Genomic DNA, 24,374 nt, shown 5'->3' with positions numbered 1-24,374 from the left:
GGTTTTATTTTTGACATATCATGAGGAGAAGGAACTCTGGGCCTCCTTACTTAGACTGCTACCCCTGTGACCCCCAACCCTGGATGGATGGATGGATGGATGGATGGATGGGTGGGTGGGTGGATGGATGGATGGATGGATGGATGGATGGATGGATGGATGGATGGATGGATGGATGGATGCTTTCAGTTGTCGATGTTTTTAATGAGGTAAATTAAGTAAAAGTTTTAATTTATCAGAGTGTGTAATCTGTTTGGAGTGTCGGTTGTTTTCTGTGCTAATGAAAACTGTAGTGTTCTCAATCCTCCTCCTTATCATCATCATCATCATCATCATCATCATCATCATCATCATCATCTCCACTCATCTTCTGTACAGAGGAGACAGAGCTATGGTTGGAATTAGCATCCTCTGGTTTTTAAAAATAATTTGCCTTAAGTTGTAGTTATTTAACAATAACAACTACTGTAAGTTTCCAGTTCATCAATTAGATTTCATGCTTTAAATCTAATGGTTTCATACTAACATACCTTTTAAACACACACTTTCTTTTGTTTTTAATCTGAAGTAAATAATGTTTATGAAGAGTACAACAGATGAACTCATGCCACCAAACCTTGGCTGTATGCAGCCTTTTTCCAGAAACAACTTTTTTTAAAACAAATATTTACTCAACAATCTCAGAAGCAGTCTTTATCTTCACTATAATTCATTTATAATAAATAAAAGCCCTTTTACACTCAGTTTATGGAGTTTGGAGTTTATATGCTACTTACCACAAACTTGCTTCCTGATCTCCCACATGACTGGTTTGACTGGTGCAGAAGAACTGGTGTCACTAGGCAGGCTCTATGAGGCTTCAGCAGATCAGAGACCTGATCTGCAAACACACACAACATGCCATGTTAGAGACAGACTGGCAGATTCTTTTCTAAGCACAGGTAAGGTAAATGTTGTGTGGGTCCTGCAGTCATGCGCTTTGTCTCAGTCTCAGAGCAGAGACAGTTAACACTAACTGTTTTCTGCCCACTGTGTCAGCCCACTTCTTCCTTCCACCATTTACTCACTTCATTATGGGAGTGGGCGAATGTTGAACAAATGACTTTAAAAGACAATTCATCCTACTCTTTTTTTAATCAGGATTCAAACAAAATCATGGGGAATACTAAAAGTCTATGCTTAGAAATCTTACTGTAAAAGTCAGCTGTGAAAGTTTTGGGAAAGCAACTTCACAGAAACACTTGTTAAAAAAATGACAAATTGTTTAGAATTTGATTGAAACCTTGGCTGGGTTTAGTGTTGGGGATGATACAGACTGGAGCAAAGTGAATCCCATTGAAGCTATCCCAATCATTTTATCTTTTGATTAGAGAAACAAGAGAAGAAGTCCAGTTGCCTTGTAGGTGTCAGGGGAACAGCACAAGGCTGCTTTACATCTCTGGAGTATCAGAAGTGATGCTGACAAACCAGCCTGTCATGTTCTGGGTTATTTTGAGTTGCTTTTGAGGTTTGATTATTCTGTGTTCTTTGCTCTTTTCCTTTGATTAGATCAGTCTTGTTTCTGTTTTATTTAGTTCAGTCCTTCTTAGTGATTCTAGTTTATTTCTTGTATCCATTATTATTAACTATTATTGTGCAGAATTATTACAAAACTAACTGAAAAACACACATTTTCTCTACTCAGTACTTTATTTACATTTGTTTAAGGGAGAATTATAAACAAACTGCTAGAAAAAAACAAAAAACTTTCCGATAAACATTTCTGACATTTCATTTAAAAAAAAGAAAAAGAATCAGTGACCAGTATAGCCACCCTTCTTTTCAATAACAGCGATTAGCTTTCATTAATGGAGGTTGTTAGTTTCTTGATGAGTTGATGACCAACTTTCTGTGCAGCAGCATCTACAGCCTCCCAGACTCAGATCAGAGCTGGACGACTTTCACCCACTGGAAACCTCTTGTTTAAGAACTGCATACAAGTTCTCAGCTGGGTTCAGATCAGGTAAGAAAGAGGACCATACCATAAGTATTTCATCTTTAACACCTTTAGTGGTATTTGGATGCATGTGATGGAGCATAAAAATAATTTTTGAAAGATGCAGACATCTTCCTGTCTTCTAAAATCCAGAAGATTTTAAATCCATCTTCAACCTGAAAAGGTTCAACCACCCAGATCTCATATAATACCAGCCCTACCAGTACCCCACCTCCACCTTGCTGACATGGGACTCAAAGTGGACTCATGTGTGTCTCTTTACTGATCCACCAAAGGACCATCTACCTGCTCCACCCAGAGTCACTCAGTTCATCAGTCCAGAAAACCTTTGAAGGATCTGTCAGCAGGTTTTTCTTGGCTCAGTCCAGTGGGCCTCAAGTCTCATCCTTTCTAACCTCGGCCATGTCTCTCAGCTCTTTCATTATACATACATACTGTACATCACCTTCTATAATTTAATCCATTAAGCATTGAAGTGTAACCAGCTTGGAGCTAGAAAATCTGCCCAAAAATGATCAATATCAACCAACGGTCAAATTACTCAATGGTTTCAAAACTGTGCTCATGTTGAACTCCACTGACTGTTGATCAGATGCAGTTTACTTCAAGGCCCAGAGAAACAGGAAGAAACATTACTGGTCCTGATTCCTAAACAACAGGAGAACGGCTCTTATTTGACTTTCTCTGCTTTCAACACAATTCAGTCGAAAGGCTTGATCAAATAATAATTGAAAATAAATAAATTAATTAAAAATAACTAAAAAAGGAGAACAATTGAAACTAAATTCTGACCTTACAGGACAGATTTGAAGTGTTCCCTTCAAATGGCTCACCACAAGGCTCCAACCCTCGTTCTCCATTTTAGGTGTGTTTCCTCTGCAGGACCTGTTTCAGGAACCAGGACAGTTTTCTGGGCTTGTTATGTCCCATGTGTGTTTCTGCTGCAGGAACTTTGGTCAAGTCAGTCAGACAAAAACAGGTATAAATCTGCACCCAAAATGGTCGTGGTATACCTATAGGAAGGCAGTGCTTTTGTGACCTGCTCTGAGCATAGCTCAACCCATGGAGATCAGAGCTATGCTCACCAGTTATTACATTTACAGATGTTCAAAGAAAAGCTCCAAGTTTAGGAAGCAGGAGAACAAGTGTTGTCCACACAAAGCTGAAGTAGAACTTCAGAGTTATGAACCTGTCATATCAAAATAAAGAGCAAACATGCTAACATTACTGTTAGCATGTAGCATGTAGTGTGCCACAGGCTCACAATGAAGCCTGAATAAATTCATTATGAACCAGAGTAATGCTAGAAATTATCCATATATAAAGCAAATCACATACTGCATATACAAGCTCTCTTGTTTATGCCCCCATCTTTGTGATGCATGAAAGTTGTAGGCCATGCTATAAAATTTGTTTTATATTTCATAAATATTATTCCAAATTTACTCTGAAAAATTTAAAAACTGTTAGAATGGAAAAATTACAGAATGTGTTTTCAGGTGTTTCGTATATTTTGACGTTTCATTGTACCCAACAAATAAAATCCTTCTTCACAACAAGCTTCTAAAAAGATGCCTCAGCATCTCTTTCCTGTTTGCATACATCTCTCTGTGAGTCTTGATGAAATAATTACTGTTTCAAAATGCCTCTTTGGTCTCAGTAGTCCTGACATTTACCCACTAGCTATGATGTCCTGTTTTTTCAGGCAGTTGCTGTCATTGTTGAGGTGGAACTAAAGGTGGAGGCACATAGCAGCAACCGTCCTTTAATAAAACAATAAAGGCTGACTCAACTCTGAAGTTCAACTGACGCATCACATATGCATGTAATGAGTGGGTACATCATGTATGCATATTTTCCAGATAAGCAGAACCTGTTCTACTTCACAAACTTTATTTTACTCACTTGAAGCCTTTTTGTGCTTGTAGTTGAAATAACCTTAGACATGATTACAAAGAAGTACATTGCAAAGCCAGAGATCATTGTCTGTTTAACATTTACTTTGTCCCCAGTAATGTCAGTTTTGAGGAGTAAAGGCATGCTTGATTGTGCACAGAGAATAACATGAGTCTTTTCCATTCAGCTTGTATCCTACTGTAGAACAACAATGAATAATGCTAGATGTTACCTCGCAAAGTCTGAGAGATGGAGTCCATGCTGTCAAACTCTGAGATGTGATGAATTCAAGCAGAAATGTCCAAGCTTCTCTGTTGAGCCACATAAGGAGTCCAAAACACAGAGCACCTGGATGTTGATCTGAGCTTAGCATCCGCCCAGATGAGAATCAGATCAGCGTACAAGAACGATCCAGTCCTGGACTGGAGGACAGCGGATCTGCTCTCTGCCTGAGACGGTCCATCTGAAGAAGAGCTGCTTTCTGTTTCTCACCCTGCATCACGACAAACACACTTCACTTTTTGCTCAGCATGCAGGCACTTTTTGCACATGAACTTAGACACACATCCTGTTCCATTTAGCAAGCAGTAAACCACAATCAGGAAATGTGCACTTTCGTACAGGTATAAAAAACAGTAAAAAGATGAGGGAAGTTTCAAGCTTCTTTGGATAACATTGCAACAGAAATATGATCCAAAAGTCAATGGGAGCCAAGAGGAAGGAGTAAAGTCGAGAGATTTCATGGATAGGAATGAAGTAAATAAATCTTGAGTCCATCTGCAGACAGGAGTCATCTGTAACTCTGTGGTTCTGTGGAGACTGCAGAACGTTGGGCTTCACACAGATTTTCTATATTAGATCTACATTATATTGCCTTACAAATCATGTGACAGGTTAGAAGTGGGTGATACCACAGTCCATGAGTTTTCTTACTCTAGAATGCAGATAGATTAAAGTTTTCAAACCATCTATGTTGGTATTGTCCAAAAAGTTCATTATTACAGAATATTGTGCATATTTTGATGTCCTTGTTTTATAAAGGGGCAATATTATGTAAAATTGACTTTCGTTTTAGTTTTGCATTATGTTATAATATTATTCTGTCATCAAAAACATATCTGAAGTGTTGCCTTGATTATTTCATGCATGTTTGAAAAATCCTTTCAGCTGCCATGGCAACCATTCAGCTGTGCAGAACGGCTGGGCCAACCAAGCAGCACCTTCGATGACAAAACTCCTTGGAGTTTCAGTTTCCAAGCTTCTGAGCCTCCCCCCTCTCAGAGCAGACCTCCCTCTACCACTGCCCCACTCAGCTCCTTCAGACTAGCTGGCAGCAAATAGCAAACACCTGGTGGAACGGCGCACCTGCTGAGCTCATTATAGGAGCTACTTCTCAGTGAAACACTGGTAAAAACTTTGTTAAAGGGTTAATAGAGGAGCCATGTTGTGAGTGTCACAAAGAGCAGAAGTTTTTAGAAACAGAGATCCAATTTTAAGGTGATAAATTACTAGTCAAATTTCTTTAAATTATATTTGATATATATAGCAATTTTATAACGGAAGGTAACAGTTACTTAATTGTGCGATAAAATGGCATTATGTGGCTGGACAAAGCATAACACTGCCCCTTTAATGTGAAGTTTTTGCACAAATAATAATATTCATCCACCTTCACATTTATGGTCTACTGACAGCACTCCCTCCCTCCACCATCTAGGTGCAGCAGGTAGATGACAGCGTCTTCAGCTGCTAAGAGGGAAGATATTATTAATTTTATTAATATCATTCAGACAACATCCACTCCATGACATGATCTATGGATGAAGGAGAACTTTCAGCCTGAGGCAGACGACACCAAAATGCAGCTCAGCAAAATCGTTCCTGCCTGAAGACATCAGACTTCACTACAACTCTTAATGTATTTAATTCTAAGTTTAATCTACACTCATAGATTTATTTATAGGTTAACACATGCTTATTGTAATTTTATTTTTATTAAAAAATTCTGGTCATGTTTAAATTACTTAAAATATTACACATATGTAATGTAATTTATATACCTATTTTTATCAATGTTATATCACATGGTTATATTTGTATTTACTAATATTTAACACTTTGGAGTAGCTTGTCAACAAATGAGCATTTTCGCCTCTGGGATCAATAAAATATATTCTGCTCTAACATTTCAATAACTTGAAGCATTGAAGTTGGACAACAGAGGGAGCCCTTCTCCCAACCACTGTGCTGGTTTGCTTCTGATTTCATTTAGTCAGTGCTAAATATAACTTTGCTTCTTTAGGTTCTAAATAAATATGACATGAATCCAAACAAATGCATGATGGGACAGAAGTGTGCAGCAGCCAAAGGTCCACTATAGTGATTTTATTGTTCAGTATTATCTGTACAGAGTGGTAACTAAAGAAATGGCATGGTCAACGTTTCTGGTTCTGTTGGACTTAGACCAGGCAGATTCTCTGCCAAGGACATGATCAAATAAATCAGAGCTGTGTCCAACAGCAACACAGCAGATTAGCTTTCATTTTATAGGAGTAGATCTCAGATTACAGCAGAAAAGGTGGGAGCAAACAGGTACCAGACGTAGCTGGAACTGAACAGCTGCAGGACAGGACAGATATCTGGAGCGATTCATACAACTAACATTCCTGGAGATACAGCAGATGCTGACATTATGGAAGCCTATCATCAGAGATTTTTGATTTTTTGATTTGCATGAAGCTGACATGCAAACACATCCAATCAGGCTTCATCTCACCACAGGACAGCTGACCAATCAGGAAACAGCTCATGGCAAACAGAACCTTTGGAAAACAGGAAAACTCAAACAGGGCTTCACCGCCTAAACAGGTCCGGACACTGTTTTACAGATGGAGGAATAACCAAATCAAAGGAGAAACAGTAAAGTGGCAACTAGAAAATAAAAAGTGTAAAGCAATAAAATAACACACAGGAAATGACAAAGTGGCTTATCTGGTTTAGTTTGGGCTGATCTTTGGCTGGAAATCACAAGTGACCACCAGGATCCAGTCAGAGCACCAGAACCACATTTACTGAATCAGGAAACAAAGTCCAGTTGCTTTTTAAAACATTATCAAAATCAGAAAGGAAAGGCTTTCTTCCAAGAAGGTTTAAAACATTTATGTACATGGAAGCCAGCAGACAGGTCTGGGTCCAGTTTTATGTCCAGGTCTGGGTTTGGATCCAGTTTCGGGTCCAGGTCCAAGTCAGCTGGTCTGTGTGATGACTGATGGCAGGAGAGCAGGAAGTGAGCCTGAAAAGTTAGAAGTTAGAAAACCTCACCACCTAAAAACACGTGGAATGTTCACAAACACCACCATGCTGGTACTGGTTGCTCAGGCCCAGTGGGTTCTTCACACTGCAGAGCAGAGCAGAGCCTTTCTAACATGATGGATCGCTTCAATCAGGGAAAACATCAACTTCACACACCGTGACATCACAGTCCGCCGGGGAACATCAGGACTCTGAATGATGGAGGCGAGGAACACGCTTCTGAAGAAGAAGAAAACCTTTTGGGAGAAGTTTGTTCCAATGATTTCTGAAACTTTCTGGCCTTAAATCATTTTCTCTTTTCTTTTTTTCCTCCAATTTGGAGTAAATGCTTCACCAACCAGTGCACTGTCCCCACCTGTGAGGCACCAGTGAACACTGTGGTTCAAGTAGCTCTAAGGACTGGCGTGTGTGTCAGCAGGGTGTAAGCTGACACACACACTGCTTACAGGTGTATGGTACCTGTGTCCACTGCTCCAGTGGACACAGGTACGAGGAGAGCTAAACATGGAGGATAAAGCAGCAGTCTATTCCAGGTTCCCCAGCCTCGTTTGTCTCTAAGTAAATGAAATGGACCAAACTAACAGACCAACAGCTGCAACGAGCCACCGGCCATGGAGACACTAAAGACCACAGCGAAGGAAAGGATAAGAAATGACAAACTCTTGGTTTCAGACAAAAACTGTTTGAATGACTGGAAAAGTGTTGCTATGTTACATCGCACCCTGAAAGAGAAGTCAGAGCAGCACAGAGAACCGTACCATGGCTCCCGGTTCCTGGGTTGGAAGGTTCTGCTCTTTAGATGGCCGCCCTCAAAAAGAGTCCGTTGTTAATGACATGCTGGAGAAACATCCAGCGCAACTGAAAACTCTAATTCTGTTACTTGATGTTTTCGGATGTGGGTGCACACACACAGGGGGATTGTGTGTGCACATGAAGTGAAATGTGTGTGGGCACAGGCAGACAGGATGTGGCTATGAGTGGGACAAAGTAGCAAAACATGCAGATTCATTCAGTGGAGAAAAGTCTTAACGGTCAGAGAGCAGCTCAGCCTGGACCAGGGTGGAGCTGGAGGGTTGCAGGTGGAGCACAGGGTGGAGCCTCCATCCTCTGCTGCTCAGCGGTCCATCATGCTGAGGATCATCTCTGGTGTGAGATCTCCATTAGCAGCAGTAGCTGCTGTTGTTTCCTGGTTCACAGTCAGCTCCACCTCCTCCACCCCCTCACCACCACCCACCCCTCCTTCCACTGCCAGGTCCGCTCCCTGCTTCACAGAAGTTGCTGCGTCGCCCCCCTCCTTCTTCACTATGATGTTCTCTACTGCACCCGTCAGCTCGTCCTCCACCTGAATCATGGCAGCCACTGAAACACACACACACACACAGAGAGTGAGTATTAAGACATGCAGTCACACGGGCCAAAGAAGCATAATTTCCCCCAGAAAACCGGTTGAATCCAGTGGTAGGGGCAGTAAACAAATAATAAGCAATTCTTTCTGCGCAGCAAATTCTAAGCCATGTCGTGGAATTTTATCGCTCTGAGAGTGAATGGGGAAGTTTGCGTCTTGCAACGGAAGAATAAGCAAGTCAAAATGCGTCAACACAACAAATTTAATGTGACATTTAAAAAATAAAGCACTTGGCAGAGTTTGGCTACTGACTTCTGCAGGCTGCCAAGTCTGAGATACATGTGATCAGTCTTTGTGATCAGCAACAAAAGACAATGATCAGAGATCATCAATCATATACTTTTTCACAAAAATTGGCTGATTATGATCGGTGGCCAATTATATAGCCCAGTCCTACTGTCTCCATGTTGCTGACATCATTCTAAGTTTTTACCATCCGGTCGTTTCAGTGTGTTGCTCACCAGAAGAAGCAGTCCCAGCTCTGCTGGGGGTTTGAGGTTTGGGGTTCTTGGGGGGTCGGCCTCGTTTCCTCTTCACTGGAGGCTCATCTGGGGCCACAACTGGGATAACAGCAGGAGCCTGATCCAGCTCCATGCCCTCCAGGTCCTCCTCCTCCTGCAGCAGTGCTGCTTCTTCCTCACCCTCCTCTTCACCCTCGTCTTGTTCGGGGATGTCGTCTTCTGAAGACATATAGGAATCAGAGAGGTGAACACAGCATCCTGCTGCTACTTACATGCACCTTTGAAAATGACTCACCGCTATCATCCTCATCCCTCCTGCTCCTCATCTTCCTCTTCCTTCCTCTCCTGCCTTTCTTTGGAGTGGCAGCTCCGTTCTCAAACTCCTCCACCTCCCCGTTACAGTTCTCAGAATGACGAGCCATGGTATTCTACAGAAGAAGAGAACATGTGACCAGGATGTTCTTTATCTTCAGTCAGTCAGCAGGAGAGGATGAGGAGGAGCAGTCTCACCCTGCGGGTGAACGTCTTGCTACACTTGGGGCAAACAAAAGCTGTGGGAACAAAGTTGGGGTCGTGGTAGCGTTTGAAGTGCATGTCCAGCAGCTGCTTCTGCCTGAAGGTCTTTTCACACTGGCTGCACGCGAACGGCTTCTCTCCTGTGTGGGTCCGCCGGTGCATGACCATATGGCGCTCCTGAAACCGCAGCAGCACAGTTACACATCACAGCTTTACAGGGAGCCGGCTGGCATTCAAAGGGGGCGTGGCCTAATCTGAGTCATCACACTCACAACATGGAGGTCAAAGGCTGACAAAAGCATAAATACATAAAACATAAATAACTCTGACTAATAGAAGCGGCAGCTTCAATGTTTTTGGTCAAACATCGTAGGCATTGTTTGACCAAAGGGGGCAGCACTGAGACGGTTTTAGACAAAATATTATTGACCTACACAAATTTACACAAAAATGTCGAAATTCGCATAGAAACATAAAGATAGAACCCAAAATTTAAACACTTCATCAACAAAAAAAGTTGATTTGGGGGTGAGTTGCACTTCACGTTATTAGTCCATAAAAAGTATTCTCCACATATGACTGTCTCATGACTAAAACTTTGGTTATCCATGTTTTGCAATTTTAAGCATCAAACTTACATTTGAAGAATTATTTTAATTTGTGGGAGTTTGTGTAACAACATAGGCATCTTAATAAATTCAGAACAGAAGATGCTACAGTTAGACTGATTTCCTGACAGCTAAATAATTATTAGCTGCAACTCCGGAATGTAATAAGTACTGTTAAGAGAATTATTTGGATTAATAATTTAAGTTGCAAAAATCTTACATGTTCAGCAGGAAACACACTATACAGGTAAGAAAATACATACAAGCAAACATGTACAGGCTACAGCACACCTGGAGCTAAACATCCCTGATTTAGGATCTTATTAAGGATTTCTGGTCAAACAAACAGGAATGCTTCTAAAGGATGAGACTAAATGTAGCAAAAAGTAAAAATCTACAGGAAACTGAAACTAAATGAAAACAACACATAGTGACTTTGTTTTGCTCCAGCTTCCAACCTGGAAACAAGCCAGCAGCTACCTGCTGATCATTCCCTGGGTTTTCCTCTGAACAGCCAGCAGCAGAGCAGACCAACCTGACGGCAGCAGTAGTCACACAGGTCACACTTGAACCTCTTCTCATTCTTGTGGGACTTTTGATGCTGGATTAGAGCGTAGCGCTCATGGAAAACAGCATCACAATAGCGACACTTCTTCCCGGTCTCAATAAACGAGTGCTGCTTCCGCAGATGAACCCCTGCATGCAGGCAGACAGACAGACAGACAGACAGAGTGAGCCCCGGGAAGAGAAGCGGGTCTGGCTCCCTCAGGTTGGCCGTTCTTACCCAGGTCACTCTTGCGTGCGATGACAGTGTCGCAGTGTGGACAGTGGAACTTGGCCACATTCTCTGTGTGTTTCTGCAGGATGTGCATCTTCATGGTTCCGCTCTGGGTGAATCGGGCGTGGCAGATGTAGCACTCATAAGGTTTTTCTCCTGACAACGACAAGCAGCAGGTTCACTCTTCAGTACTGTCACCTAATGGAGCTCAGCACAGATCAAGTACTGCAATTGGTTCACATAATAAACTAGGTAGAACTTTCTAACATTCTTCATTAGACTAAATATTTCTTTATTATTAGAAATAAAGACAGAAAACTATGCTGTACAATGACAGTGACTAAAACCCCTTTCCTCCTCCATCGTCTTGATGTGCAAGTCAGATTTACCTGAGTGTGTCCTCATGTGTCTCTTCAGCTTGTATGTGTCTCTGCTGGCGTAGCTGCACAAACTGCACTGGAAGGGACGTTCCCCAGTATGGGAGCGAATGTGCCGCTTCAGTTTGCTCACCTAGAAAACACACACACAGTGTGTATTTGCTTCCCTCCCTATGCGTGTCCAGTAGACAGCAGCTGGTCCTACCTCCACACTGGCGTAGTCACACATGGAGCATTTGAACGGCTTCTCGTGTGTGTGTTTGTAGCGACGATGACGCACCAGTTCTCCACTGGTGACGAAGGCCATGTCGCAGTCTGTGCACTTGTGTGGTCGAGTCCCTGCATCAACATGCGGAGAACATGTGAGTGCTAAACCTCCACTCAGACATGATCATCACCCGTTAGAGGCACCTGCACTCAAATTCATCTACTGTCATAAATATAAACAAAAACAGCCAACACTCAAACAAATACTATTAGAAAACAACGTCAATCAAATCGAAATAAGAAAGAAAAAAAAAAGCAAAAGAAAATGGTCCCAGAAGAAGTTTTTGTGGTTTAGTGACTAGCAGCTCCGTCCTGCCCTGGTCTGAAACAACACATTCAATCGGACATTCAATGTTGAAAACTTCCCATAACGAAGTTAATCAAGGAGCTTGATCACTTGTTTCGGCAGGGGCAAGAAACATGTTGCTAATAGCAACGGGAGCTAAATCTGAAGGAAAATGTCTGTTTGGAAGAGGAGGAGGACAACACAACTTCCTGTTCCGCTCTGCTTCCTGTGTCACTAAATAAAACTAAATATCTGAAATACTCATCAACATGAGTTTTTTTCTCATGATGATTTCTGATCACATCAGCTTTATATCCTCTTGACTGTAATGCCTTGCTGCTACCACTAGGTGGCAGAAATAGGAAAAACTTTGTAATGCTAGCTGGTTTAGCACATAATTATTACTAACTCTGCTGTGTTTGAGTGTCTTCTGCTGTTAACATTTTATTTTTCTTTAACTGACAAACTAATCCTGGATCAGTTCTTTCTTTCTTTTTTTGTGTCTTTGCTCCGTCTCCTCAAACTCCCAGTCGACGGTGGCAGACAGCCGCTGGTACTGAGCCAGGTTCTGGTTCTGTTCTGCTGGAGGTCTCTTCTGGTTAAAGGGGAACTTTTCCTCTCCACTGTCGCTACATGCTGGTCCAGGAGGAGAGAATGTTGAAAGTCAATGACTGGCTGCAATCTGCTGGGTTTCCTTAGACAGAAAACTTTTTAAACTAATTTGAATAATAAACTGAACTTGATCTATAGTTTGATAACTATGATTAGTTGGAATGGATGTATGATTAGACAGAAATTGTATTTTTTGTAAAGTGCCTTAAGCTGAACTGAATTCCCAGTTTGTCTTGGTTCTGTCTAGGCATCTCTAGTAGTTTTTTAAGGATTTTCTTACATGTTAAAAATAGATGTTAGACTTTGTTTTAGTTGTTGATTAAAAATGACCATTTAATAAACAGCAGCAATACTTGTATGGTGACTGGTGGCCAGTCCAGGATGAACTCTCCCTATGTCTCAGTGTGGTCACTGTCTGAGGCTGTTTCCATGGAAGTATCAAATGTTTTCTGTTTGAATATTAAAACACTTTAACACTGAGATATTAATCCAATTGGATTTTTTTTAAAAGAAGCAATGACTGCTATTGTTTCCTTCCAGTGAAGGAGTGATAGCTGAGTCAGGTTGAGCTGGTGATGCTAGCAGCAGGCAGTGGAGTATGTGCTGGCTGGTGGAGCAGGGCGGGCTCAGGCAGGCGAGGCTTTGACTGGACCGCTTCGCCCAACTGTTGGACAGGCAAAAAAACAACAATAGCTAAATCCATTTCTGGAGCGTGTTTATAACCTGTATGTGTGTTGAGATGATTTCTCAGCAGAGTCACCGTCCTGAAGGCTCTTCCACAGAGGTGACATTTGTGGGGTCTCTCATCAGTGTGGCTCTTCATGTGCCGGTCAAGGTTGGAGCGACGAGGACATGTGTAGCTGCACAGCTCGCACTGGAAAGTCTTCTTCACCCCTAACACACACACACACACACACCCCTTTCAGGGACACCATCTTCCCACAGCTTTCAACTCTGAACAACAAGCTGTCTATTAGCTGTAAAGCACTTTATAAACTGTTAATGTTTGAAATAATAACACTAGTATATTTGAAAATTAAGTCAAGTTCCACTTCTAAACCAGCTGAAAGCTACTAGAGCTGTGCTGTAGAAGCCCCGCTGGAAGAGAGCAATGAAAGGGCATTAAAGGACCATTCCTTTGACAGTGGCTAACAAAAATGAAAGAATGAGGAAACATTAGCTTTCCTGTCAGGTACCTTTCTTCTTGATCTTTGTGGGCTTTGGAGGCTTCATGTTGCCAACTACTTTCTCTGCATTGACCTCAGACAGAAGGCCCTCCTGCTGCTCCTCTTCAAAGTCGTACACGCTGACGTCCATGTCCTTGTCTCCTTCAGCGTAGCGCAGGCGGCTCTTCTTCCCCTGCACAGCAGCAGCTTTAGTTGAGGGACAGACGGACTTTTTGGTCTGTTATCATGGGAACGCTGTTACCTTCTTGGCCTTTTTGATCCCCCCAGATGGAGGCTGATAGTCTGGGTCTTTAGCCCAGTTTTGGTGATGGTTTGGAGGCTGGGCAGCCTCCTCTCCTTCCTCCAGCAGCTGCTGTCCCACCTCTGCATCGTCCTCATCCTCTTCAGAATGTGCCTCTACTCCCTCTTCTTGCTCCACAGTCTCCACCTCCCCATTAGCACCAACTTTGACCACCTAGAAAACATTACACTAAGTAAAATTTTAAGGAGTCTTCATGAATGTTTATGACTGTTGTCATGAAGTGTCATTTGGTAAATAATGACACACAGTTGACACTTTTAAAGGACATTTAATGCAACTTTTAATGGAACTTTCCATTAAAAGTGTCACTATTTACCGAACAGTCGTAAACATTTATGAAGACTGCTTCATCTTCATGACAGTGTCATGTCACTCTTATGCACACCCCGTCAAATAAAGTGTTACCACCATTTTTTATTAAATTAAGTAAAATCTAAGAATTTCGACCATTTCTGGCCATAAAAACATCAGCAGTCTGTACGATCCACTTCTTTGATGTAAGAAGGACAAAGTGCATCATGGATGGATGGAGTGTGTCAATCGCTAGTGGCTTTCTAGGGAAGCCACTAGACTTTCTAGGGAGCCTAGTGGCTCCCTAGTTTCTCGGGCGTTTCTCGCCTGGAAACGGGCGAGAGGCAGGGTCACCCTGGACAGGTTGTCAGTCCATCACAGAGACAGACAGGACAAGCAACCATACACACCTAAGGAGAATTTAGAGAGACCACTCAACCTAACAGTCATGTTTTGGACTGTGGGTGGAAGCTGAGAACCTGCAGAGATTCTGAAGTCTTCCTGTTCAGTTTGCATGAACAGGAAGAACATTCAAATTCCATGCAGAACGACCCCGGGCCTGGAATTGAACCCAGGACCTTCTTGCTGCAAGAGTGATAATCAAACTGCACCACTGTGTAGCCCTATGTTATATATTGAAGATGTAAGTTGCGCAAAGTATTATTAACCATTGCAGTTCCACATCAGTGCCTTTGTTGTGTGCATGCGTGTGTGTGTGTGTACCTGAAAGCCCTCAGGCAGAGGAAGTGTGTGACAGATGACGGGGTCTCCAGACTTCGGCATTGCTGTGGTATCCACAAATGTGCCTTGCTGCAGAGCGTCCACGGCGGCGGCAGAAACCGGCACCTGAACCAGCTGCAGCTCGCCCAGACCCAGAGCTGCCTGCTCCTCCATGTTGACCACCTGCAGCCCGGCACAGGACAGAGGGACATGAGCCTCCCCGGCGGACACTGAAGGAACACTTTAAGAGAGAACAGAAGGTGAAGAGGCACCTGTAGAGTGATGATCTGAGTCTGGTCCACTGTTGCCACAGCAGCCTGATGAGCTGCTCCTGCAACCATGCCAACTGTGGCTGATGATCCCCCCACTGCAGCATCAATCACCTGAAAAATAAACACTTTTATTGGGGTTTTTGTAGAAGCTTCTTTCATACTTTTAGTGTCAAAAAAACAATCAGATAAAAGATATGACATGTCTTGTTGTCCTGCTGCTACCTCAGTCTTCATCTGCATCAGGGTGGGATCCAGGGAATCCATGACCATCATTTCTACTTCTCCACGTTGCACGCTCACCCCGACCCCAGCTTCCAGCAGCGCCTGCTGGGATTGGGCAGCTGCTACCATTCCTTCCACATGACCTGGAAACACCAGAGAGGTAGTCGCTTCTAACATCAACCATGTTTAAATTCCTGGCAGAACCAAGGCAGAACAAGCTCAGACAGAACCTTGCTCCAGTATGACAGCCGCCGGTCCCTGCACCACGCCCCCGGCCTCCGCCGCCTGCTGGAGGAGATCCACCACCAGGGCCTCCTGGCTGTGGACGGCCTGGATGGATGGGAAGTCTTTAGGGGGGGCGTCCACCTCCCCCACAGCTTCTGCTGAGCTGCCATCCATGTCTAGCAACAACTAAAACACAGAGAAAAGAGGAAAACTACTTGGAGATGGTTGCAACACAAGTTGCTAAAAACACCAAAGAAGAACATTGTTATCTGTGCTGGGAGGGTAGGGTGAGGGGGGTAAGTGGATGCAGGAATCTTGATGTTCATCTGCTTCTGTTAATAGAAGCGTCATTATCAGCTATAACATATATCAGCATAACGTTCACCATGTCCAGCCTAGGAAGATGAACCAATCTGCAGGAGTGGAAGTGCATTTCTGACAGTAACTATATATTCATATGACATCGCAAAAGATTTTCACATTCAGAATTTAGAAAAAAACAGTGCAACATCAGAAATTAATAATTTAATTAATATAAGTTAATTGGAAAGAAGCTGTTTTTGAGTCTGTTTGTTTTTGTTTTGATGCACCCAGAGGGCAGCAGGTCGATCAGGTTGAAGCCATGGTGGGTTCTGTCCATAGCGATGACTTTGGCTCTGGTGAGGCAGCGAGATGTGGAAATGTCCACCAGAGGAGAGAATACAGTCAATGATCCCCTGAGCTGCCTCTACGACCCTCTGCTGCCTCACCTGTCTGTAACAGTCCAGCTGCTGTACTATACTGTGATGCAGTATGTCAGCAGGTTCTGCATGGAGGTGGGTCGATGTGGAGCTTCCTGAAGTCCTTGATAACCTGCTTGGTTTTCTTGGTGTTCAGAATGAGGACGGCTTCAGGACTTCCTCATCACCCTGTGAGATGAGTCTGACCACTGTGACATCGTCAGCAAACTTGACGAGTTGCTGTTGTGGCCAGACTGTAGAGACAATACAGGAGGGGGCTCAGCACACAGCCCTGTGGGGAGGCGATGCTCAGTGTGCGGGTGGAGGAGAGTCTGGGGTCGGTTGATGTCCTTTATCCAGGCCCACGTGAGAGTAGTCAACATCAACAGAAGTAATAGAAAGGTAAACCAGTGGATCACAGTGCAGAGCACTTCACCAGCCACAGCCTGTTGGCAAGTTGCCTTTCAGATTCAGTCAAACTTTGATTGTCTATATTAGGCGGTCATAATACTCATCTGGGCTTCAGGCTGTGTTTGGTTTTTTTCCTGAGGTTCCTGATAACTTTACTCTACACTGAACCATTCTTTAAATTCTCTATAAACAGTAGAAGCTTACTGGCAACAAGCAAACAGCTAAAGAAAACCATGTGGCAAGTCAGACCTCAGAACACTGAAAAAATACCATACAAAAATATATAAAACCCACAGTATTCATTCTGAACATGAACAAAAAGCATATATTTGTCTGATTTGAATAAGTATGGATCTATTAATACTCTATCACTGTGTAGCAGTCATAGAGTATTAAAACTGCACAAACATGTGAGTTTATGTAAACTTCATGGCCATCTGTGAGGTTGCTGCCTTAGAGCAGCAGGCAGGACAGGTTCTGGTGTGTGGGCCTTCACAGCTGCTTTTATTGCAGGTAGAAATTTAGCCCAAAACGACACCGATCCAGGCTGGGACAGCTGTTGCCTCCAAGTGCTGCTTTTAAACAGCGGTATTTTTGTAGCTCTCCGAGCCGAGTCGTAGAGGGAGCTCTCTGCTGTAACATAGATCTGTGGCCATGAGGCTCTAGGTGGGCTCAGAATAAGAGACAAGCGGGCGGCTGGTGCGTTAGCAACCGAGGCAGACAGAGCTCGTCACACATGGACAGAAAACAACCAGGGGTCCAAGTCTGGATGCAGGAAGATGGGAGATTTTAGGAAACGCTAAGTTGTGCAATCGATCGGAGTAACAGTGGGAGGATTCTCCAGCAGGGAGAGCGTCGCCATTCCGTGCTCCGCTCGGATCTCACCGTGACCGTGAGCGGATGCTGCCGTCGGGGAGGCGCGCTAAGCTGGGCGTAACTTCAACATTGCTTCATTTTAAAATGACATGTTCGATCAAATTAAAGTGCTTTGGCTCACTGGGAGTTCTTGCATATTTTAAGACTCGGAAGGACGAAGGGGGCCTTCACTCTGAGCTAACACAACAAGCTAACAGCAGCTAAAGACATCGAAGTTAGCGTCTGATTCGGCCCTTTCCTCGCTTTTATGAACTGGACTAACTAGTGGCTAAACCTGAAGGAATTTTGAACCAACCAGCAGATTCTTCCAAACACAATTTGTGATTTCTTTAAAGCTATTTGTTTAAACATGTTTATTTGGCAGGTACACAATGGGCCCTAAACTGAATAATTCTACAATGATAAAGAAAAACTAAAATCCAATTTGTAATGGATATAACCTTTGTCCACCTTATCAGTGCTTACCCTTACTAGAATTATATGCTGATAACATAGATTAAATATATAACATATGTCATATAAATGACCTTGTTACAAAAACAGAATAATACTGTCAAAAATCCTTGAGTGTGATTTAATGTTTTTAATCTGTAACTGCGTTAGAATTACTAAGCCAGTGTCTGGTCATCCTAAGTATTTTAGATCGTGAAATATAAGTGATCAGAGGATAAATACATAAAGAAGGTAAATAGCCTTTGTGCAGCAGTGGCAAATCCGTAGCTTCAATTAAGACACTAGCTTCAACGCCGTTGGAGATCTGTACAGCTGCGAGACAAAGAGGCTAGAAAATGGACGCCCTGGCCTGAACTCTTCAATGAACTCGACAAATTATCCACTTTCTCGTGCTGAAAAAATACAACTACACATAGAATAGATTTGATCGTTTGTACATTTATAACATCCACGGGCGTTTTACCATATTTCGACAGATCTTTTAAAAACGATAGAGGGAGACAAACACCATTCCACGAGTTGCCAGGATCCAGAGCCCCATCGTGACACCTAGAGGCCGGTTAAAGATCCTGCAAACTCCCCCCCTTGTCAGAAAAGTAGTGGTACTCTACCTGTTTCTGAGTGTTTCTCCTCCCTGTGGTCCCGCCTGGAAGCAGAGAGGCAGTGCTAAAAAGTTTAACCAGCTCGGAATAAACTACACGCTTCTTCGCAGTTAGTTTTAATTCCTCACCCGCTTTGGCAGAGTAGCTTCTGCCACAAAATGGCAGTTGAGCGCTCAGTGCGCCTGTGCGGCCGCTGGGGGGTGGTGTCGGAACTGATGCAGCACCCTGATTGGCCAGGAGGGGCGCAACCTTAAAACGTATTGAAGCTCATTTCCCAATGTGAGGAGAATGAAGGCTTTCTTCCACAGATGAGTTATGCTCTCAGAGAAAATTCCAGTTTTTAGCTTAGAATTTATGAAGCCACAAACAGGCATAGAATATACATCTTAACAGACATTGTAAGAAAAAAAAAATCCAATAAATATAACTTTATAGCATTGAATTCATTTGACTATATTACTATATATTTGTTACCATCTCTGTCATTACCCTTATTTTTAAAGTAGCAATTGAAAGGTTGGACTTTCTTATTGAAAAAAAAAGTGCAGGCACGTGCAGAAGGGGGGAGAGGGGGCTTAAGCCCCTGCCCCTTTTATCCTTGATGCCCCTAGTGCCCTTTTTGAGTTTAAAAAAAAAATCTATTTTTTTATTTATTTTTTTAAATATGTAGGCTATGTCAGAAAGCCTGCTTGTGCCCCTCAGCAATAATGTTTCGCTAAATATAATAATTTAGCAAAATAAACTAGTCTGGCTGCCCTCAGTCTAATGACTCTCAGTTTCTCTGCCTCCATGTTGTTCACACACCGGGTCCATGGTGAGGAGTCTATCAAATTATGGGCAAGAATATTTTTTCCATACATTGGTTTGTGAATAAAAACGTAGGTCTGATGTTGACCTTAGAAAAACTGTTTCTATTTATATTTTCATAATTGTCCTCGCAATAACGGGATAAAACCCTCCTCGCCCCTAAACACAGAAATGCTTCGGCTGCAGAGAAAACTTCTGACTTTAACTTAATCATTCTGCTAAAAGCCCGGTTCCCTACATGCAGTCTGAGTCGGTATCACCGACAGATATACAGAATGTCTGTCTTTATATCAGATATCCTGATATAAGACACGGTACTGCGACTGTCATCGCGAGTCACGACGCTGCACAAAGCCCCGGTACCATCTGGTACCAGGGGTAGTGTTAATGCAGGGTCGGCCGGAGGTAATATGGGGCCTTAGACGGAACCCCACTGCAAAAATCCTTCCTAATAACCTCAGCATCACTAACATGTTTAAATCTAGATCAGGTGAATCTGTGAGAGGGAGACCAGGTTTATTGGCCGAGTTTAAAATCAATCACTGATTATTGGTTATTTGCTGTGATGTATTTGTGAACAAACCCAACTCAAACACAAAGATTACACCGTATTGTAGCCATGGTAACACACCATTAAACTATCAAGATGACTCTTTAAACTTTTACAAAGTAAACTTCCTAATTAAATCCTAAATGTAATTTTTTTTCTCAGCTGAATGCATTAAACAAAATTTAATAACATTTTGTATAAATGATGCTACAGCTTTAGATTTATGGTCTGTGTTACAATTAAACCATTTCTAGGGGCCTCTGAATGTCTGGAGGGCCCTGAATGGCCCCTACCAGCATCTACTTCGTTTTCTTTGCCTTAATATCTCAGTCCTATAATTCTAGATCTCAGAGGTGCTAACATCAAGAAATTATATAGGGGACCCCTCTGAGCTTTTTTGATCTATAAATCAGTCTGCATCCAAGTTGTTATAGAGGTTAAATAGATATTATTAGGGCTTAATTAGTAAAATGGCAGCAAATTAACTTATTTCGTAACTTCATAACCAGCAACTTTCTCTCCTCTGATCTGTTTAACAGCTACAGTCTCAGATCAACTCAGCCCTCCAGGACTGTCAGCAGCAGTAAGAGCAACATTATACCTGTTGGGGAAAATACATTACATTTGCTTTGCATTGTCCCCACAAGATGGCAATGATATAGTAGGATCCAATTAAATCCTTGATTAATATGGGTTGTTGCTATGTTGTTGTACGGTGTTTTAAGATCTTGTTCTATGTGCCCCTTTTTAACTTTGAGCCCCTGTCCCTCCAAAGGTCTCTGCACGGCCCTGAGAAAGTGGGCAGACTTTTGATTGCTGTTGCATCCAAATATGCAACAGCATATTTAGATCGGTATCCTCGCCTTCATGTGATATTCAGGCTTTTATGACTCAAAATCCACCAAATACAAATGTCTCAAAAAGTTAGAATATCATGAAACTGCAACTGTGTTTTAGGAACTTAGGATCAAGAAATATACCTCAAATAGATTTATTCCTGACAGTGTGTTCAGATCATATTTCAGGTTATTTGGTTGATTCCAGGAGAAAAAAAGACTTCCTCATCTCCAGTCCAAAAACATGACTGTTAGGTTAACTGGTGCTCTCTCTAAATCATGGGATTTTAAACCCAGGCCTGCAGGGTTGGCCACTTTTAGACTTGTCCCTGGTTGAACTTATTTGAATCAAATAGCTGAATTACTTCATGAGTATACATGAAGTTCTTCAAAGTCCTCTAATGACCTCATTATTTGACTGAGATGTGTTGAAGCAGAGACACATTTGACAGCTGCAGGACACCGGCCCTTGACGCCTGGAGCTGGTATGAGTGTGTGTACATGATTTATGGACTGGCGACCTGTCCAGGTTGTATGCTGCTTCTACGTGGGGTTTTCATGGACTTTTTGTAAATGAAAACCCCAAAGTATCACATAAGAGCAATAGAAAATATTTCTATTATAGAAATGTGTCCCTACTAAAACATACAAACACGAGTACCAAGTATATGTACTTTCTTTTCTGAATTACAGCATCAATGCAGCATGGCATGGACAAAACCAGCCTGGGGTTCAAATGAAGAGTTCACAAAGCTGAAGTTATTTTAACAGTAGCCTTCAGGTCACTTGCATTGTTAGTTCTTCTTCCTCTTGACAGCAGTCCATGGTGTAGCAGGACACCTTGCTGATGTTGTCATGGTCATTAACATGATATTGGTACATTTGGAAGTGTGTGGGGGAGAGATGGGGGGAGGTAGAGTCCTGATGGAAAATGAATCAGTATCTTAAATTTGTCAGCTGAAAAAAAAACATGAAGCGCTCAAGTTTCAAGATGCAGGAGTACCTGACAAAACTCAGTGGTCCAGTTCCAGCAGATGACATGGCGCCACAAATGTAAGTTTGATTTCCATCAATCCAGCCAGCCAGAGACACACAGGACAAACAGCCATCCATGAACACACACTCACTCACGCCTGCATGCATGGACAAACACACTCATGCCTAAGGGCAAGCTACTGAAGCCATTTAACTTAGCAGTCATGTGGGAGGAAGCTGGAGTACCCAGGGAGATCCCTGTGGACAAGGAGAAAACACAAAGTCCAGAAAGACCCCAGGCCAGGATTTGAACCTACGACCTTGCTCCAAGACAACAATGCTACCTACTGCATCAGCCTGCAAACCTATAATTTTCTTTTCATATTTTAATTAGTAAAAGCATAAAATCACTATTAAAGAAAAATAGAGAATTGTCTAATATTTTGACACCTTCCACAACTCAGCATACACGAGCAAAGTAATTGTTTCATCCTGTGATGTCACTGCCCATAAATGGTAGAGGTGATTATTGACTTTAGTCAAAACATACAAAGGAATATGTAAAACTAGGTTTTTTTTGCTCTTAATCACACCAAATTTAATGTTCTCCTTGCAAATTTTTGACATAAAAAAGACATTTGACGTTAAGAAAGTCATTTCTCAATTTAACATTTTAAAACAAAAATCAGAATTTTTTTTACTACTTGTTGAGAGATTACTGGTTCTGATGAGAAACTCTAATTGCTAATGCATGCATGAACCCATAGCCTAAACAGTGTCCAGTTGCTAGGGGGATTAGCTGGTTGTTGTGTTCAGTGACCCAACTGTATATTATAATGAATTTTATTTATTTTCTATGCATTTTATAAATCAAATGACCATAGGACGTGCAATTTATTGAAGTAAAAATCTCCAAGTGCAAATAAGCAACTTCTTTATTTCAGCCTTCATTGTTTTACAGTATGTGGGTGGCAGACATATTGGATTTTGAGATGTGTGAGCTTCAGCTTTACTGACCATAAGCTTGAGGATTTTTCCAGTAGATTTTTCCACTGAGAGACCCCGACTTTTAGGAAGACATGAAAGCAACATGAGGCACAGCACTCTTCTGATTCAATTGTTAACAAAACTATGGTGGCAACAATAATGAGCAATTTGCACTAACATTTTGGGAAACTGTTTCATGTTATTTATTGCAGTAATGATAAAAAGGGAAAAAAAAGATTGAAAATAAATTGCAGCGTGTTTTGGCAACAGATTATAGGCTAGCATCAACACACCAATTACTTTAAGTAGCAAAACTAAACAGGTGAACAGTACACAAGAACTGTATTTATCATGTTTTGAAATAATTTATTCATGCCTTCATGGAATCAATTTTACTGTGTGAATATATTCTGTTATGAACTTGATGAAAGTGCTCATAAAATGAGGGAGTTCCATAATCCATAAATGTTTTCACGTTATCAGAACCATTTCAGCAGAAACAAAACAGGCAAAGTGAGAACAGTCTTTTCTTATATAATTTATCAAAAATATTAACAATATACTTTACAGTGCAGTGATATTGCAGAGGAAAAGGCAGAGTAATGCTACTATTAGATTAACAAAACAAATTGCACTTAGGATAAGCAACTGAGTTGACTGGTGCTCCACAGTTTGGCATTTTCAGTGAGTCTGTTCTTACAAAGTTCGTCAAGGTGCAATAATCTGTGTGGTCCAATCCTGTTCATATACAGCCAGTCTGACAGTGTGTGACAGATACAATATACAGACTTAATAGAAAACAATCATTACTCTGTAACTTATAGCAATTTGTCAACATTCAGAATGGAAAGAAATCCCAGTTTCCAAAATAAAAAGAAGAAATAATTCCTTATCATTTAATGAAAATAAGAAAATATTTACAAATACTTAGATAAAAACACCTCACAGGAAAGAAGCACCCTTATATTTTTGCAGTTATTCTGATTAAATGTCATTACTCATGTAATGACTGACATGTCTTTTTTTATTTGCTTAATTTAATGAACCCACGTTAGAAAATGGCAGAATTTATAAATGTCAAATTGATATTGCAGAAGAAAATGATAAAAGCTAAATATATAATTTTCACACAGAACTTTAAAACTGGTTGTAAAACACTAGTGTGGACCAGTAATACAGCTTTGGTGTGTTTCGGTAGGCTCCTTCAAGGACAATTATTCCTATAACATTTAGCTAACAGGAAGCAACAAAGAAGCTTTTCTTTGAAGCCCCGCCCTGTTTGCAGATGGCAGTAATCTGGGACAGTTAATATTCAGTAGACCATTTACAGGAAATTGGTCAAATAAAGCTCAACTCAAATCAAAAACATGTATTCACAGAACAATAAACTTCAATATAAACTTCTATTGTAGCTTCATTCAAATGT

At 41.7% G+C, this 24,374-nt stretch overlaps 2 protein-coding genes across 4 annotated transcripts in view; both read right to left on the bottom strand.

The window, feature by feature from the left end:
• Positions 1 to 6,146, bottom strand: part of carmil2 (capping protein regulator and myosin 1 linker 2) — a 48,546-nt gene extending 42,400 nt beyond the window's left edge. Inside the window, 2 exon segments of the mRNA XM_032546842.1 lie at positions 777 to 880; positions 4,125 to 6,146. Coding sequence (XP_032402733.1) covers positions 777 to 880; positions 4,125 to 4,152 — 132 coding nt within the window. The 5' untranslated portion in view covers positions 4,153 to 6,146.
• A 116-nt stretch (positions 6,147 to 6,262) lies between these two features.
• ctcf (CCCTC-binding factor (zinc finger protein)) lies at positions 6,263 to 19,152 on the bottom strand. Of its 3 annotated transcripts, none has more exons than XM_032546824.1 (16): positions 18,803 to 19,152; positions 15,738 to 15,918; positions 15,508 to 15,650; positions 15,286 to 15,396; positions 15,017 to 15,196; positions 13,943 to 14,155; positions 13,711 to 13,873; positions 13,238 to 13,408; positions 11,555 to 11,688; positions 11,362 to 11,482; positions 10,979 to 11,128; positions 10,730 to 10,890; positions 9,581 to 9,763; positions 9,366 to 9,498; positions 9,071 to 9,289; positions 6,263 to 8,563 (listed from the first exon to the last, which is right to left on the bottom strand). In XM_032546824.1, exons 2-16 carry the CDS (start codon positions 15,904 to 15,906, stop codon positions 8,319 to 8,321), a joined length of 2,496 nt encoding a protein of 831 aa, XP_032402715.1. In that variant the 5' UTR covers positions 15,907 to 15,918; positions 18,803 to 19,152; the 3' UTR covers positions 6,263 to 8,318. The 3 variants fall into 3 exon arrangements, with proteins under 3 accessions (XP_032402715.1, XP_032402707.1, XP_032402699.1); XM_032546816.1 differs by lacking the exon at positions 18,803 to 19,152 and adding an exon at positions 18,655 to 18,748 and having other exon boundaries at positions 9,071 to 9,286; XM_032546808.1 differs by lacking the exon at positions 18,803 to 19,152 and adding an exon at positions 18,655 to 18,747.
• Between the last annotated feature and the right edge of the window lie 5,222 nt (positions 19,153 to 24,374).

The sequence above is a fragment of the Xiphophorus hellerii genome, chromosome 2, assembly GCF_003331165.1.
Source record: "Xiphophorus hellerii strain 12219 chromosome 2, Xiphophorus_hellerii-4.1, whole genome shotgun sequence".
Classification (NCBI taxonomy): Eukaryota; Metazoa; Chordata; class Actinopteri; order Cyprinodontiformes; family Poeciliidae; genus Xiphophorus; species Xiphophorus hellerii.
Note: the sequence above shows the minus strand (reverse complement) of the source record. Positions and strands in the feature narration are given on the sequence as shown.